The sequence below is a fragment of the Archocentrus centrarchus genome, chromosome 21, assembly GCF_007364275.1.
Source record: "Archocentrus centrarchus isolate MPI-CPG fArcCen1 chromosome 21, fArcCen1, whole genome shotgun sequence".
NCBI classification, from domain to species: Eukaryota; Metazoa; Chordata; class Actinopteri; order Cichliformes; family Cichlidae; genus Archocentrus; species Archocentrus centrarchus.
In genome coordinates, this window is record NC_044366.1 from 17,499,258 (window position 1) to 17,513,499 (window position 14,242).

At 40.9% G+C, this 14,242-nt stretch overlaps 2 protein-coding genes and 1 long non-coding RNA gene across 3 annotated transcripts; 2 read left to right on the plus strand and 1 right to left on the minus strand.

Annotated features, from left to right (window-relative positions):
* The first annotated feature begins 907 nt into the window (after nucleotides 1-907).
* On the plus strand, nucleotides 908-5,795 carry dhrs9 (dehydrogenase/reductase (SDR family) member 9). Its single transcript, XM_030757756.1, has 5 exons — nucleotides 908-1,051; nucleotides 3,448-3,764; nucleotides 4,612-4,870; nucleotides 4,962-5,125; nucleotides 5,540-5,795. The coding sequence occupies exons 2-5, from the start codon at nucleotides 3,452-3,454 to the stop codon at nucleotides 5,761-5,763; spliced, it is 960 nt and encodes a 319-aa protein (XP_030613616.1). The 5' UTR covers nucleotides 908-1,051; nucleotides 3,448-3,451; the 3' UTR covers nucleotides 5,764-5,795.
* A 257-nt stretch (nucleotides 5,796-6,052) lies between these two features.
* rdh1 (retinol dehydrogenase 1) lies at nucleotides 6,053-11,685 on the plus strand. The gene is made up of 6 exons (XM_030757755.1): nucleotides 6,053-6,142; nucleotides 8,914-8,949; nucleotides 9,036-9,366; nucleotides 9,966-10,224; nucleotides 11,047-11,210; nucleotides 11,299-11,685. The coding sequence occupies exons 1-6, from the start codon at nucleotides 6,140-6,142 to the stop codon at nucleotides 11,517-11,519; spliced, it is 1,014 nt and encodes a 337-aa protein (XP_030613615.1). The 5' UTR covers nucleotides 6,053-6,139; the 3' UTR covers nucleotides 11,520-11,685.
* Nucleotides 9,487-13,336, minus strand: LOC115800412 (uncharacterized). Its single transcript, XR_004021672.1, has 3 exons — nucleotides 12,774-13,336; nucleotides 12,382-12,472; nucleotides 9,487-11,502 (listed from the first exon to the last, which is right to left on the minus strand). It is a non-coding gene; the product is annotated as an uncharacterized LOC115800412 (long non-coding RNA).
* Between the last annotated feature and the right edge of the window lie 906 nt (nucleotides 13,337-14,242).

Consider the following 14,242-nt stretch of genomic DNA (forward strand, 5'->3'; position numbering starts at 1 on the left):
CCTTATACCAAATAAGTGCCACTTCAATACTACTTGCTTAATCTGGGCTGCCAAAATATTAGACATATACTGTCTTATAGGGAAGCTGATTATGTTACATTAAATGAACTGTTTAACACAGAGATGAAACTGAGATTATAGCAGTCTTAACACTGTACAGGAAATATGAAGTGTGTGTGTTTAGGTTCATTTAGCACAAAGAATTAAAAGCAGCCTACTGTGGTTTGAACTGTAACAAAATTCACCTCCAAAGCCTCCTAAAGCTCAATTAATTTATTGTTGTTTGTTTGCTAAATTCTGTATGTAAGTGAAGAATATACATATATTCATGTACAATAAAAAAAAACCTGAATGGCTTTGGGCATTATTCATATATGTATGTGTGTATATATATATATATATATATATATATATATATATATATATATATATATATATATATATATATATATATATATATATATATATATATATACATATTGCAAGTTATTAAAGTTAAAGAAAATAATAAAAGCTCACACTAGCTAGTGTCTCTGACATTTTAAACACAGCTTCATAAAATGCATATTGACACTCTTTGTAATGATTTGAATCAATTCTGGTTCAAACTGTGATAACATCACATCTATCTATCTATCTATCTATCTATCTATCTATCTATCTATCTATCTATCTATCTATCTATCTATCTATCTATCTATCTATCTATCTATCTATCTATCTATCTATCTATCGTCCAGGGGATGGCGCTCTTCATTCATCTTTTCAATTGAAAAAAAAAAAATTAGGAGTCCAGCTCGAGTTGCCAGGTCAGTAACTTTTCCGCTAACTTGGCTGTATTGGTCCTTTCCGCCGGGTGCCCGCCTTTGTGCTGCTTTTTGTCTTGCAGGCTTGGCAACCCCGGACTCACCAACCTTCCCCGGAAGTTTCGGTCCGCTGACAACAGATGAAATACAGGAGGTAAAAATGACTTATCTCTTTTCGGTGGAGGTTCACGCCTCGCTGCTCTACAAATCTGATTTCATGTACTGACTTATAAACGCACAGGAGGGTAAGTTTTGTTTTGTGTTTGTTTGTTTGTTTTTAATTTATGTATACTCAATAGATAAACTTTATCTAGAAATTTCAGATTTTACGTAAACGGGAAAAGTCAACTAAGTGTTAATATCTAATATGATATCTAATCTAAAGTTAATGCCTTGTGATTTTTGGCTCAGGGTAACACCCAACAGGCTGTGTAACCCGTTGTGATAAATTAATAATGGTTTATCAGTGGGATGCTTCAAGTACCCCGACGTATACCTGGTTTTACTTCAGTTCCTGGCTTAGGAAAAATTACCAGACATTCCTCAGTCCCGGCGTCTCAATGTTTTTTGTTTGTTTGTTTTGCTTTGTTTTGTTTTTTGTCTTCTATATAGATAAAATTGATTTGAATTATAGTTTGTGTTCTGGACTCACAGTGTGAAGATGTCACAGTGGAAATTTTTAAGAGTTATTTTTCCGCCTACTGTCCATCCATCCGTTAATCATCCATCCATTCTCTTTCGCTTATCAAATTAAGGCGGGGGTGGGGAGGGACCGGAGCCTATCCCAGCTGCCATAGGGGGAGAGGAGGGGGTACATCCCGGGCATGTCGCCAGTCTGCTTTTATAGACATGTTAGATCCAACAATCTAACGTGTCCACACAAAAATGAATCCAGACCAGCAAAATTAATTAGATTTTGCAACCCCTGAATAACTTAGATGGTATTCATGCCATCCCAGCCACACCCAATTCCAGCGAATCAGGTTGATCCCACCTCTATCCCTACCTCATTACATTCTTCCACCGGATAAACCTGTCAATTAGTATATGTACTCAAGCATTTCTGCTACTTACTACTTCAACTTCACAATATTTCACTCAGATACATTTATTTTAACAAAAAAAAAAAAAAGCAGAAAACATAAATCTATTAAGTGGTTAAATGTGGCTGCAGCCAAAACATTAAACCTGATTCGATAATTATGGTTCACAAACATAATGTGTATATGACTGTGAAATTTGCCTTTTGCTTTAGGTACTTTAGGTGACCGATCCCTGGTTCAAGACCAGGAGGATCCGCAAAACTAGACAAAAAAAAACCACAAGCATTCGCATCAAGGTGGGCATCTGGCATCAAATCTGCGCCAAATCAAACATTGGGGATCGATCGGCTGTGGTGGCCCCTAGGGAAACAAGGGACCAGCTGAAAGTAGCAATTTAAGTGTATGCTTGGGCTAATATTTTTATACTTGTAGTATTTCTACTTTTACTTACAATGATTTAAATACTTCTTCAACCACTATGCAAAAAAGTTGAGTACAAAACAAGAGCCGAAGAATCATACCCACTGCTCTGAGCCAACAACTCTTTAACCACCACATGAATAGCTTTTCTCTCAGTTCTCAAATGAAAGTAAAAGTTAAAAAAATAACGAGTGAAATTCTTCACAGGATTGTGTTACCTCTCGTTCTTTGTTTGCATTTGCAGATATTTTGAAATGAGACAACTGCAGTTTCTGCAGATTTCTGGCTGTGCACGTCTTTGTGGTCAAACCAGATTATTATTGTCATTCTGACAGGTTCAGTCTCAAACATATACCAGTGTGTGTGTATATGTGCATGTGTTTCATACCACATGCTTTCACTATCTATAATGCATGATATCTGTCTGGCAGAGAGGCATCTGCCATGTTATTAATTTTTTCATCATCTTGCATTTTCAAATAATTTCCCAAATACAGGATAAATAAAGCATTTCTTATGTATCATTAACAACGTCTTCACAGGCAGAGTAGTCTGCCAGGTCTGCCAAGCCCACAGGTGTGAAGTTGCGAGCACTGTAAAACATATTTGAGTGCACTGAAATTACAGGTCATTAATCTAAAGAAGCTCCCTGCTCAAACAATTTACGGATATAAAAACTATGCATGACAAAGAGGAGAATGTCTGCTTGAGGGAAAGACAACATATTACCGCAATAAGCATGAGAGCACATGTTATTTAATTTTCACTCAAGAGGAGAGCATTAGGTGTAAGGTTGACCAAACAGGAGTGACTGGATCATTTGTGAATCACAGCACAATTTCGTTACTGTCATGTATCATTGCATAAAGCAGGCGTATGTTTTGTTCCTGTAGTACATCTTTCTGGAGTTGATACATGGCTTTCTTCTGTTCCTCATATCACTTGCAAATGTAAGCGCTCTTTTTCTTTACAAAGTGCATCTTCATCTGATACAAACCTACCTACTCTCCTAGTTTTGACCCCTTGAACAGCTGTTAACGGGTTTTGGTGTCAGCCTCCTTTTTATTGCGCATTACCACCTGTTTGGCATAATTATTTAACCATGCACTACTCTATATGTGTACACTTCCTGAAGTTGTGTTTAATTATAATGGTGCGTTTCTTCTTCTTGACCTTAGAAAAATGTGTCTGTACATCCTTGGACTGGTGGCTGTTTGGTTCGTCTATCGCTGGTACAGAGAAACCAAAAGAGTCTCCAACAAGGAGGACAAATATGTGTACATCACTGGTTGTGACTCCGGGTTTGGTAATCTCCTGGCGAGACGCCTGGACAAGCTGGGCTTCCGTGTGATTGCAGGCTGTTACACCGGGAAGGGTGAGGATGAGCTGAAGAAGGTTTCCTCCAACAGACTGACCACCATCCACCTGGATGTCACTGATTCTGAGAGTGTGAGCAAAGGGGCAGCATTCATCAAGACTCTGGTTGGACAGAAGGGTGAGTGGCTCAGTCTAATCAGTTAAACTTATTAACTTAAATGTCAGATATTTTGATTACATTCCAGGAAACTGGTTAAAGTTAAAGTGGCTGCTTAAAGCAATTAATCTGTTTTCAGTCTCTTCTTTCATTTGAACGCAAAAGCAGTCTATCACAATCATTTCATTGCTTTAGGCAGGCATGAGTAGAATGCCTGCCTAAAGCAGGTATGAAGGTAGGAATTAGTCATTATCCTTGCTTTGCATGAAAGGTGAGTATCAACAAGATGGCTCGAAACTCAATGTAAAGGTCTTCCTTTTGTCACAGTGATGAGTACATCACTCTGTACGCTCTTATCTCTTTACGTCTAGTCAATAACCGAGCTACCAACCCACTCACTCACTCTGTCTATTCAGACATTAAAGTAAATAAAACACAGGCTGAGCAACTGAACTGTAAACAGAAACAAACAGAACAGCTCAGTATGTCAGCAATTCCTGCTAATGTCCATAATTTGCATCCCACACTGGGCAACACAATGTTAACACACAGCTGCAATCTACAGAAGAAGCACATATTAGATTACAAGGTGAAATTATACTTTTGAGGAGAGTTTACATTATGAGGAAAATAGTTTAGGTTAATCAAAAATAATCCCTTTATTACACTCAAAGGGATAAAGTCAAAATATTTTTATTAAGTTTGGGCTGGCAAAGGTATAAGTTTTTGTGGTTTATTATATTTAAGTATTAATGATAAATAATAACACATAGCCTGAAGCAGGGATTTTACTTGTGGTGCAAAGTGCCTTGTGTGCGGTATCGTGGCTCTCATTGTGCTTTTCGTGGTTGGGTTTGTGGTACTCCAGGCCTCTGGGCTGTCGTGAACAACGCCGGAATCTCAGTGCCGTCTGGTCCCAACGACTGGCTCACCATAGACGATTACAAGCCTATGATAGCAGTCAATCTGCTCGGCGTCATCGACGTGACCCTCAGTGTCCTCCCCCTCATCAAGAAGGCCAAAGGCAGGGTGGTAAACATCGCCAGCGTGTTCGGTCGAATCAGCCCATTCGGTGGACCTTACTGTGTCTCCAAGTATGGAGTGGAGGCCTTCAATGACAGTCTCCGGTGAGAGCACGTGTGACTTTTTCAGGCTGTACATACACTGCGATTCTCATACCTGTATTGCTGACTTACAGCATCTCATTTTGTGTTTCAGCATCAACATGGCACCATTTGGAGTCAAGGTGTTATGCATTGAGCCCGGCTTCTTCAAAACAAACGTGACTGATACAATTATGGTGAAGAATAACTTGATGAAGCTTTGGGGAAAAGCACCTCAGGACGTGAAGGATGACTATGGGGATGGTTTCTTGGACACAAGTGAGATAATTTATTTCAGTTAACAGATAAGACTAACGGTGTTCTAACACCAGAATTAGCTGTGGCCGGATGCATTATGTTCTCAAGCTGTTCATTCCATCGATCTGCCCATTAGACTCACTTCTATCTACTCTAATCTCGTCATTTTATGTGAATGTACAGAATCAATATGCAGCAGAAAAGATTTTGGGCACCAGGAGCTTTCTAGTTTCTTTTCAGCTGCATTATTCATGACCATGATGCTGATTGATGATCATTAATCCTCCTCCAGAACTTATTGGACCAAATGCATTTTAATTGGGAAATACTGTTTCATGTCACGATGCCAGACAAATCAGTTAGCTTGGTGGAGTGGATGGATTTAAGGAGTGTGTCATCTTTACAGAACTCATGTGTGAAATGTTTCTCTTTCAGTGCTTGAACAGTTGGACCACAGATTCAGCCAGCTTGTAGATGGGGACCTGATGAAGGTGGTCGGTTGCATGGAGCACGCCATCTCTGCCCTTCACCCTCGTAATCGCTACTCCCCTGGATGGGATGCTAAGTTCTTCTGGTTGCCCATGTCGTACATGCCAACCTGGATTTCAGACACATATTTTGTCAAAAATAGCCCCAGACCCAAAATATCTGTGCTGTAGTTTCTGTCAGCTCAGCACAATGAACTTTATGCCTCGAGTCATATAATCATCTTGAATGCTGTAAAACTTTTGCTCTCAATGCACATAATCTCTGTTTGAAAAAAAAAAAAAATTACTCAACATGTATTTATCTTAAATATTAAAGACAGTGGAACCTTTGGAGTGCTGTTATCAAAACCACGGTTCATGAACTCTGAGTGTATTACACAACCCCATGCTAGTGACCTTTTAGATCCTCCTGCTATATCTACTACGGACTTTGACTCTGCAGACTTGTTACATAACTTCACCTTCAGCAGGTTTTGATGTAGAAAGGACGCTTCAGTTCATTTATATTCCCAGGGGTGAAGAAGCAGCTACATCTAAAGCTGTAACCATGGTATGTTTGTATTATTATTATTATTATTATTATTATTATTATTATTATTATTATTATTATTAATGGCATACATGTAATGGTGCTTAAATTAGTGCTCATTGGTGTCGGTACCCATTGTGAGCACCTTGTTCAGCTAACATCTGGACAATTTATTACCTGTTATTTATTTTACACAAAGTTAATGAGCAGACTTGGAAGGAATGGCTCAGTTGAATTATTTTTTGTAAATTTTCTGTTTGTCGTTTGTTTTACGTCAATGGCTTAATACGATCTGCTGCCATCTGGTGGTAGGATGAAAATTGTCACGTTGTTTTAAAAACCTGTTTGCCAATATTTTAATCCAGCATGCAGATAGTTTGCTTTTGTGTTGTCGGGGGTTTGTGTGAATGAAAAGTAATCAGTGCACAGATCAGATAAAATGTATCGAGAACATTGCCACAATCTTCAGTACTCTGAAATTAAAAAAAAAAAAAATGTTAAAATGTTTTTAAAAAAATGCAAATATTTCTTACAAACACTATATTTTCACAAGTATTCACTTGTCTGCCTTGTCTGCATATGAACTTGAGTGACATCCCATTCTTAATCCATAGGGTTTAATATGTCAGCCCACCCTTTGCAGCTATAACAGCTTCAACTGTTCTAGGAAGGCTTTCCACAAGGTTTAGGAGTGTTTAAGGGAATTTTTGCCCATTCTTCCAGAAGCACATGTGTGAGGTCAGGCACTGATTTTGGATGAGAAGGCCAGGTTCACAGTCTCCACCCTAATTTACCCCAAAGGTGTTCTTTTAGGTTGAGGTTAGGACTCACCAAACTGGCTCATCCATGAAATTGTCCAAAATGTCTTGGTATGCTGAATCATTAAGAGTTCCTTTCACTGGAACTAAGGGGCTGAGCCCAGCTCCTGGAAAACAACCCCACACCATAATCCCCCCTCAACCAAACTTTACACTTGGCACAATGCAGTCAGACAAGTACTGTTCTCCTGGCAACCGGCAAACCCAGACTCGTCCATGAGATCGCCAGACGGAGAAGCGTGATTTGTCACTCCAGAAAACACATCTCCAATGCCTGAGTCCAGTGGTGGCAGTGTGTTTTACACCACTGCATCCGTGTTGCAATGCATTTGGTGATGTAAGGTCTGAATGTAGCTGCTCAGCCAATTTAAACCCATTTCATGAAGCTCTCTATGGACTGTTCTTGAGCTAATCTGAAGGCCACATGAAGTTTGGAGGGCTGTAGTGACTGACTCTGCAGAAAGTTGGTGACCTCTGCGCACTGTGCACCTCAGCATCCACTGACCCCGTTGTCATTTTACGTGGTCTACCACTTTGTTGCTAAGTTGCTGTCATTCCCAAGCACTTCCACTTTGTTATAATACCACTAACAGTTGACTGGAATATTTAGTAGTGAGGAAATTTCATGACTGGACTTGTTGCACAGGTGGCATCCTATCACGGTACCACACTGGAATTCACTGAGCTCTTGAGAGTGACCCATTTTTTCACAGATGTTTGTAGAAGCAATCTGCATGCCTAGGTGCTTGATTTTATACACTGTGGCCATGGAACTGATTGGAATACCTGCATTCAATTATCTGAATGGGCAAAAGAATACTTTTGGCAATATACTGTATTTAAATAACAAAGAGGCAGATGGATTGAGACCTTTAAATAAAATGTGACACCACAATGCAAAAACTTTGGTTCCAGTGAATAATTCTTTGTTGACAGTTTTAGTGTGCAAGCATATTGGTGAAGAATGTCCATGCAAAGTAATGGACTCTAATGTTTCATAATTCTTTAATAAATCCTCTTATTACTGGATTCATAATGCTGAAGGCTGTATGTGAAAACATTTTCCTGTAAGCTGAGCTGATGCCTGTGGATGGTTTAGTTTGAGTCTGATAAAATTGTAATTTGATAAGTAACAGATAGCTATAGATGTCAGATGAATGGGAAATGGACCGTACTTTTAGTACTTTTCTACTTAATTTTAGGACTTTCATGCTACAGGCCTCAGTCACCCATTTGCACATGTATTCATACAACACACTCACACTCATCAGGGGTAGCTCAGGGTTCAGTATCTTGCCCAAGCATGTAGGGAGCTAGGGATCAGTGGATGATTAGTGGATGAATTGCTCTACCTCCTGAGCCACAGCCGCTCCCTAATACAGTTCCCTCTGAAATGAGTTCTAAGATAATATAATGTTCTCCACTGAAATATGGTGAGAAGTAACACATCATAGTTTTACTGAGTTAAAACAAACCAAAATTATAATGAGTAAATTTAATAAATTCGACTTGCAAACTTCCAGGTTAGATGCCACTTTTTTGTTTGGGTGAACTGGCTCTTTATTTGCCCGACATTATAATCTGGTGTAGCCACATTTTCTCTAATTAGTTGTTTCTGGGTCTTTTTAATTAAACATTAGTAGTCTGTGGTTGTAGTACTGCCATAACCAGGTAACCCACAAGGGGGAGCTGGAGCTACATATTAGCCTGGGCCCCTGGTGTGGTAATTTGGTCACAGGTAACTTTAACACTGCAATGGGTTTAAAAGCATTTTGGGATTAAGTAAAGGGCTCTGTGTTAAAATGGAGTGTTACGTTATTCTTTATTATCCTAAACATTTCATCTGAAGCTCTGCTTTATCAGAAATAAAAAGAGGCGAAACAAAAATGGGGATTTTAGGGGCCCTCTGTATATTTCAGGTTTTATTACTGCTGCTTAAATGTCTTGAATTGCATCTCAAGTTTCTCCACTCAGGTGTTAACAGACAGTCTAGCAGCATATTTATCAGAGGTAAGATGATTTCTCTCTTGTTGTATATTAATTACACAAATTACTTAAATTTTCCCAGAGAGTTAGTTGTAATTTTTGTGTCTTAGGTAACCCTATCACATCTGGCCCTAACCTCTGTTTTCCTTCTGGCCATGATCGCTGCCATCGGCTGGCACATCAGAGATTCCTGCAAGGTTGGTGGTTTCAGTCAGAAACATGTGCTCATCACGGGCTGCGACAGCGGCTTTGGGAATCTCCTGGCCAGACAGCTGGACCGAAAAGGTTTCCAAGTCACAGCCGCCTGTCTCACGGAGAAAGGTGCCGCAGATTTGGCAGCGGCAACCTCCCCCAGACTTAACACCTTGCTGCTGGATGTTACGGACAGCGCGAGCATCAGCAAGGCGGTGGAGTCTGTGAGCAGAGAGGTCGGGGAGAGAGGTGAGCCGGGCGGACAGCAGGGGGTGCACACTGATAGGGGTGCCAGTCAGAGTGAAGCACTGGGAGAGATAAAGCCAAGCCGGTCATATCCCGTCATCAACCCATCATCCTCCTCCTCATACGTGTAACACATCCTGTTTTTAAAAACAGGAGGGAGAAGCCTTCTTCAGACATAAATCTAGACTGAAGACCGAGCTCTGACGATAGCATGGGCTCTAAGTCTGTGCCAACAACCAAGAAATATAAACCTAGATATTTTTGTTCAATATTCAAATGCATATTCGCACATATAAAGACAAGGTTCGTGGCATTGCCTAGTATTTAAAAAATGCCTACAGAAAAGGATAACCTATTATACCAAAATTTGGCGAACCTACGTGGAGCACGCAGCACAACTCTTCTCTGGGGTTAAATATAGATAAACGAGCATTGAAGTCGTACATACAGTAGCACCTCAGTGTGTATCAGTGTGTTACAGATGCAGGGAAGCATCTGCTTGGCCTGTAAGCAGTTTAATCTGTCAAGATTACATGGAGAGAAAGAATTAAGAGATGAAGATCAGGAGCTGTTTCTGTTGATAATTATTCTACATCCTGCAGGTCTGTGGGGTCTGGTGAATAACGCTGGCAGATCGACACCCATCGGCCCACCAGAATGGATGAAGTTAGAGGATTTCACAAAGGTTTTGGATGTGAATCTCATAGGAGTGATTGAAGTAACCCTCCAGTTTCTGCCTCTCCTAAAGAAAGCCCGGGGCAGAGTGGTGAATGTAGCCAGTATTCTGGGCAGACTGTCTCTCACTGGTGGAGGATACTGCCTGTCCAAATGGGGAGTGGAAGCCTTTTCTGACAGCCTCAGGTAGTGGGACAAAAACATGTTGTTAAAAGCATACTGTAGAGGTGCCAATTAAATAATAATAATTTTAAAAGCCTCTATTTATAAAAATGTAAAGGGTTAACACTGGGGTGGGCAAGATGGGTTTGGCATCACTAGAGCAACAAAATCATATATGTGCTCTGAGTGGGTGGTATTTTCATGTGTTTTATGGGCAGATCAGGTGAGTAGTATAAAATGGTAGATGAAGCAGTTAAAACATTTAAGCTTTAAGAAAGACCCCAGAAGCCTTCAAATTCCTGCCTAAGACCAAATACAGAAGTATCATCAGAAAATATCCTTAAATAATATTCCTGTTGCTGCAGAAAGATATGGTTTATAGTTACAGTTGTTGCTACTTGCAAAGAAACGTGAAATGACCAATATGAGACACAAAATAAAGAAGAATAAACACAAAATGATGGGGGGGGGGCATTTCCACAATGCATAGTTGGAGAAACAAACTGTATCATGGGTTTATGGTTGTTTGGAGTGTCTTGATGATCGGTAGGATGGAGTAGGTCCATTTGTGCGAGTGCCGTAGTGTTTTTAAAAAAATATGAATTTAAAAAAAAAAAAAATCATACTTTTAAGGCAAATTTTTAAATGTAGTATTTTCCACTGAAATCTACTGCAGTGAAGTGAAAACATAAAGTGCCAAAAAAAAAAAAAAGGAAACTACCCACCTATACTCACAAGTTAAAGTACCTGCGGAACTGTGCCTCAGTATAGTGCTAATGAAAAAATGCTCAGTAAAAAGTCTTTCATTTGCTTTAAAGAGACACGTTGTCTGCTTCGTTTGACCAGGAGGGACATGCAGCACTTTGGTATCAAAGTGAGCATTATTGAGCCTGGTTTCTTCAAAACTAACGTCACCCGCATAGATCTTATTGATGCTGACCTGAGCAGACTGTGGTCCCGCCTCCCCCACGATGTTAAAGACTCATATGGAGCTGCATACTTCGATGAGTGTGAGTAGAAGTTCAGTTCATTTGAATCAGCTACACTGACAGACAAATGCTCTATAAGATCACTTTTATCTGATTTTTGATCTCTCAGATGTGAAAGCTCAGAGCTTGTCCATGGGAATCTTGTGCAGTTCAGATCTCTCCAAGGTGACCGGGTGCATGGAGCACGCCCTGACTGCTCGCTTCCCACGCACACGTTACGCAGCAGGCTGGGATGCAAAGCTTTTCTGGATCCCGTTGTCCTATCTCCCTTCATTTGTCTCAGATTATGTAGTCAATGTACTTCTCCCTGCTCCTAAAACAGACGTATAGACAACAGACAGATTTTACCATCACTGTTAAACCCCTTACCAGGCCGCTCCAAAAATCACCAAAAACACCTGAAAAAGCATACCCAAATTAAATCAGCTGCTGTTCCTGATCTCTTTGGAGTACATGCAAAAGCTTGGTCTCTTTGTGAAGAAGACAACCTATATTTTTCATTTTTGTAGTCAAAAATTCTGTAACTGTAATGAGTATGTAGCTATTGAGTTTGGAACACAGAAAAATTAGACAGTTTTTGCCTCGCCTAAATTTTTCCTGTTTGTTTTCATGTAACTACACACTGAGTGTAGAAGGTATGGATTGGAAAATATAATGGAGCTGCAAAATGAAGTATTTTTACTGTGCATTTCAAATTTTATCAAGATAGCACAAAAACCTACTGTTCTGTAAATTTTTTTTTGTGTTGATGTCCAGGCGAGGACTCACATGTGCCATTTGGAGACTCCCAAGGGCCACATGAGAGCAGCCTTTGACATGCAGACTTCAAATGCCTGTAACTCCTCAATGCTTCAACATACAGTCATCAATGAGGGGTCTAATCAAAGATACTACCCTGAGGAATCCTCTGCTATACACAAATTTACTGATAGTACAAATTAATTATAATTATAGACATCATTATAAATCAGAGGTTGCCCTAATTTGTAAAAGAAGGAAAATGTTAGGCCTTCATTCACAAAAACCCCCAGTCTATTTTCAGTGATTCCTTCACACACCCAAAATAAATAAATTGTATGTTGATCTAAAATTACAGTAAATGTAAACACTACATATACACATAAAATAAAAAAAACCACAATCCTCCCTGTTGAGGATTCGACCTCTGTTGCTGGGTACCAGATTAACTGACCACTGCAGGGCTCCGGTCAGAGAGCGCAGACTCATCAGAGAGATTTAAGCATTTAACGATGAACCGAAGCAGCCTTGATGCATGGCAGTTTCTGTAGACACATAACATAAAGAAAGATGCAGAGTCATGTGAGCAGGCAATCATCTGCATACACACATTCAACATATAGACTGAAAGCGAGCAGTCACACAATAATGCTAATTAGCATAATGCTAATTAGCGTAATGCTAACGCTCGATTAAGCTAACTCGCGATTATGCTAACTCGCGATTATGCTAACGCTACAAATCGGACATTCTATAGAGCTCAAAAACACACTTGGAGCGATCTAACAGGATCTAGTGATAACCAACTTAAACATATCATCATGCTTTCTCATAAATACAACTTACATCGTCAGTGACTGCTGTACTGCTGCTAGTATGACAAGCAAAGCTGAACACACACTGGAAACAGGAAATGAACTTGGCACTTTCATAATAAACGGGTGTTTCAGAATAAAGGTCTAACTGTATGAACGTCTCTACTTGAAGAATTCTTAACAGCCGCCCCCACATTTGCCTTGTAAATGTGTAAGACAGAAATTCTTCAAGTGTCTTCCTGAAGGACAGGAAGTTCTACAAGCCGAGCAACTGGTCGTGTGTAGACTCTGTCTTTGACCTTGACTTCTGCCGTTCTAATACACCCGTCCTGGCTAGTGATGGTCTTGATGACTCGCCCGATGGGCCATTGAGCTCTTGGCAGTGATGGGTCTACGATCAGGACAATGGAGTCCACAGCAATGCTATTTGATGACCTTTGCCACTTGTACCGGGTTTGGAGATTTGGCAAGTAGTTCCTTGTGAACTGGAGCCAAAACTGATCGACTAATGTCTGACAATGGCGCCATCTACGTCTCCCCATGCCTGCTGGAGCATAGACTACTTGAGGCAAAGCAGCGTCGCGCCGCCCCATAAGGAGGATGTTTGGAGTGATGTGGTCTGCATCGGCCACATCAGCTGACACGTAGCCTAGCGGTTTCGAGTTTAAGATCCCTTCCACTTCTACCAGAGTTGTGTACAGGATGTCTTCTGGAATGGACTGGCTGCCTACTGATACTTGAAGGCCTGCTTTGATCGACCGCACCGCTCTCTCCCATGCTCTGCCAAAGTGGGGAGAATTCGGAGGATTGAACTTGAAATCAATCTGGTATTTTGCCAGCTGTTCCTTTACTTGAGGTTCCATGGCTGCGAAGGCTTCCCGGAGTTCTCGCTCTGCACCACGAAAGTCGGTACCACAGTCTGATAACATCTCCCTTGGCCGACCACGCCGGGCGATGAAACGACATAGTGCAAGGAGGAAGGCATCCACATCCATGGATGTCAGGAGCTCTATGTGTACTGCCCGCGTTGTTAGGCACTTGAAGATCACACCCCATCGCTTTTCTGTTCTCCTACCTATCTTCACTATTAAGGCCCAAAGCAGTCAACTCCTGTTGAGTAGAATGGTGGACAGAGTAGTCTGAGGTGTTGTGGGGGCAGGTCTGACATCTGTGGTACCTTTGGCTGAGCTCTCCAGCGTTGGCAGGTTGGGCAGTTGAGTTGATGGTGTCGGATGGCTTGTCGTCCCCGCAAGATCCAATACTGTCGCCGTAATTCAGCATAGACTCGTTCTGTGCCTGGGTGCAGCAAGCGTTCATCCATGTCTTTGATCAGAAGTTTCACTGCAGGATGCTTTGGATCCAGCACAATGGGGTGGACCTCTCCGATGCTTGGGTTCTGCAGTCTCCGCAACCTTCCCCCTACACGTATGAGACCGGTTTCAGCGTCCCATTCTGGGGTGAGGGTGAGCAGACGCCTGTGATTTGTCACAGGTTTCTGTG

Excerpts from the sequence above, each read along its gene's own strand:
- rdh1 (XM_030757755.1), top strand. Across the intron at positions 8,950-9,035 it reads TAGCAGCATATTTATCAGAG|GTAACCCTATCACATCTGGC; the intron begins GTAAGATGATTT and ends TTTGTGTCTTAG. Across the intron at positions 10,225-11,046 it reads GCCTTTTCTGACAGCCTCAG|GAGGGACATGCAGCACTTTG; the intron begins GTAGTGGGACAA and ends TCGTTTGACCAG.
- dhrs9 (XM_030757756.1), top strand. The coding sequence starts at position 3,452 with ATGTGTCTGTACATCCTTGGACTGGTGGCTGTTTGGTTCGTCTATCGC. Across the intron at positions 3,765-4,611 it reads GACTCTGGTTGGACAGAAGG|GCCTCTGGGCTGTCGTGAAC; the intron begins GTGAGTGGCTCA and ends GTGGTACTCCAG. Across the intron at positions 4,871-4,961 it reads GCCTTCAATGACAGTCTCCG|CATCAACATGGCACCATTTG; the intron begins GTGAGAGCACGT and ends TTTGTGTTTCAG.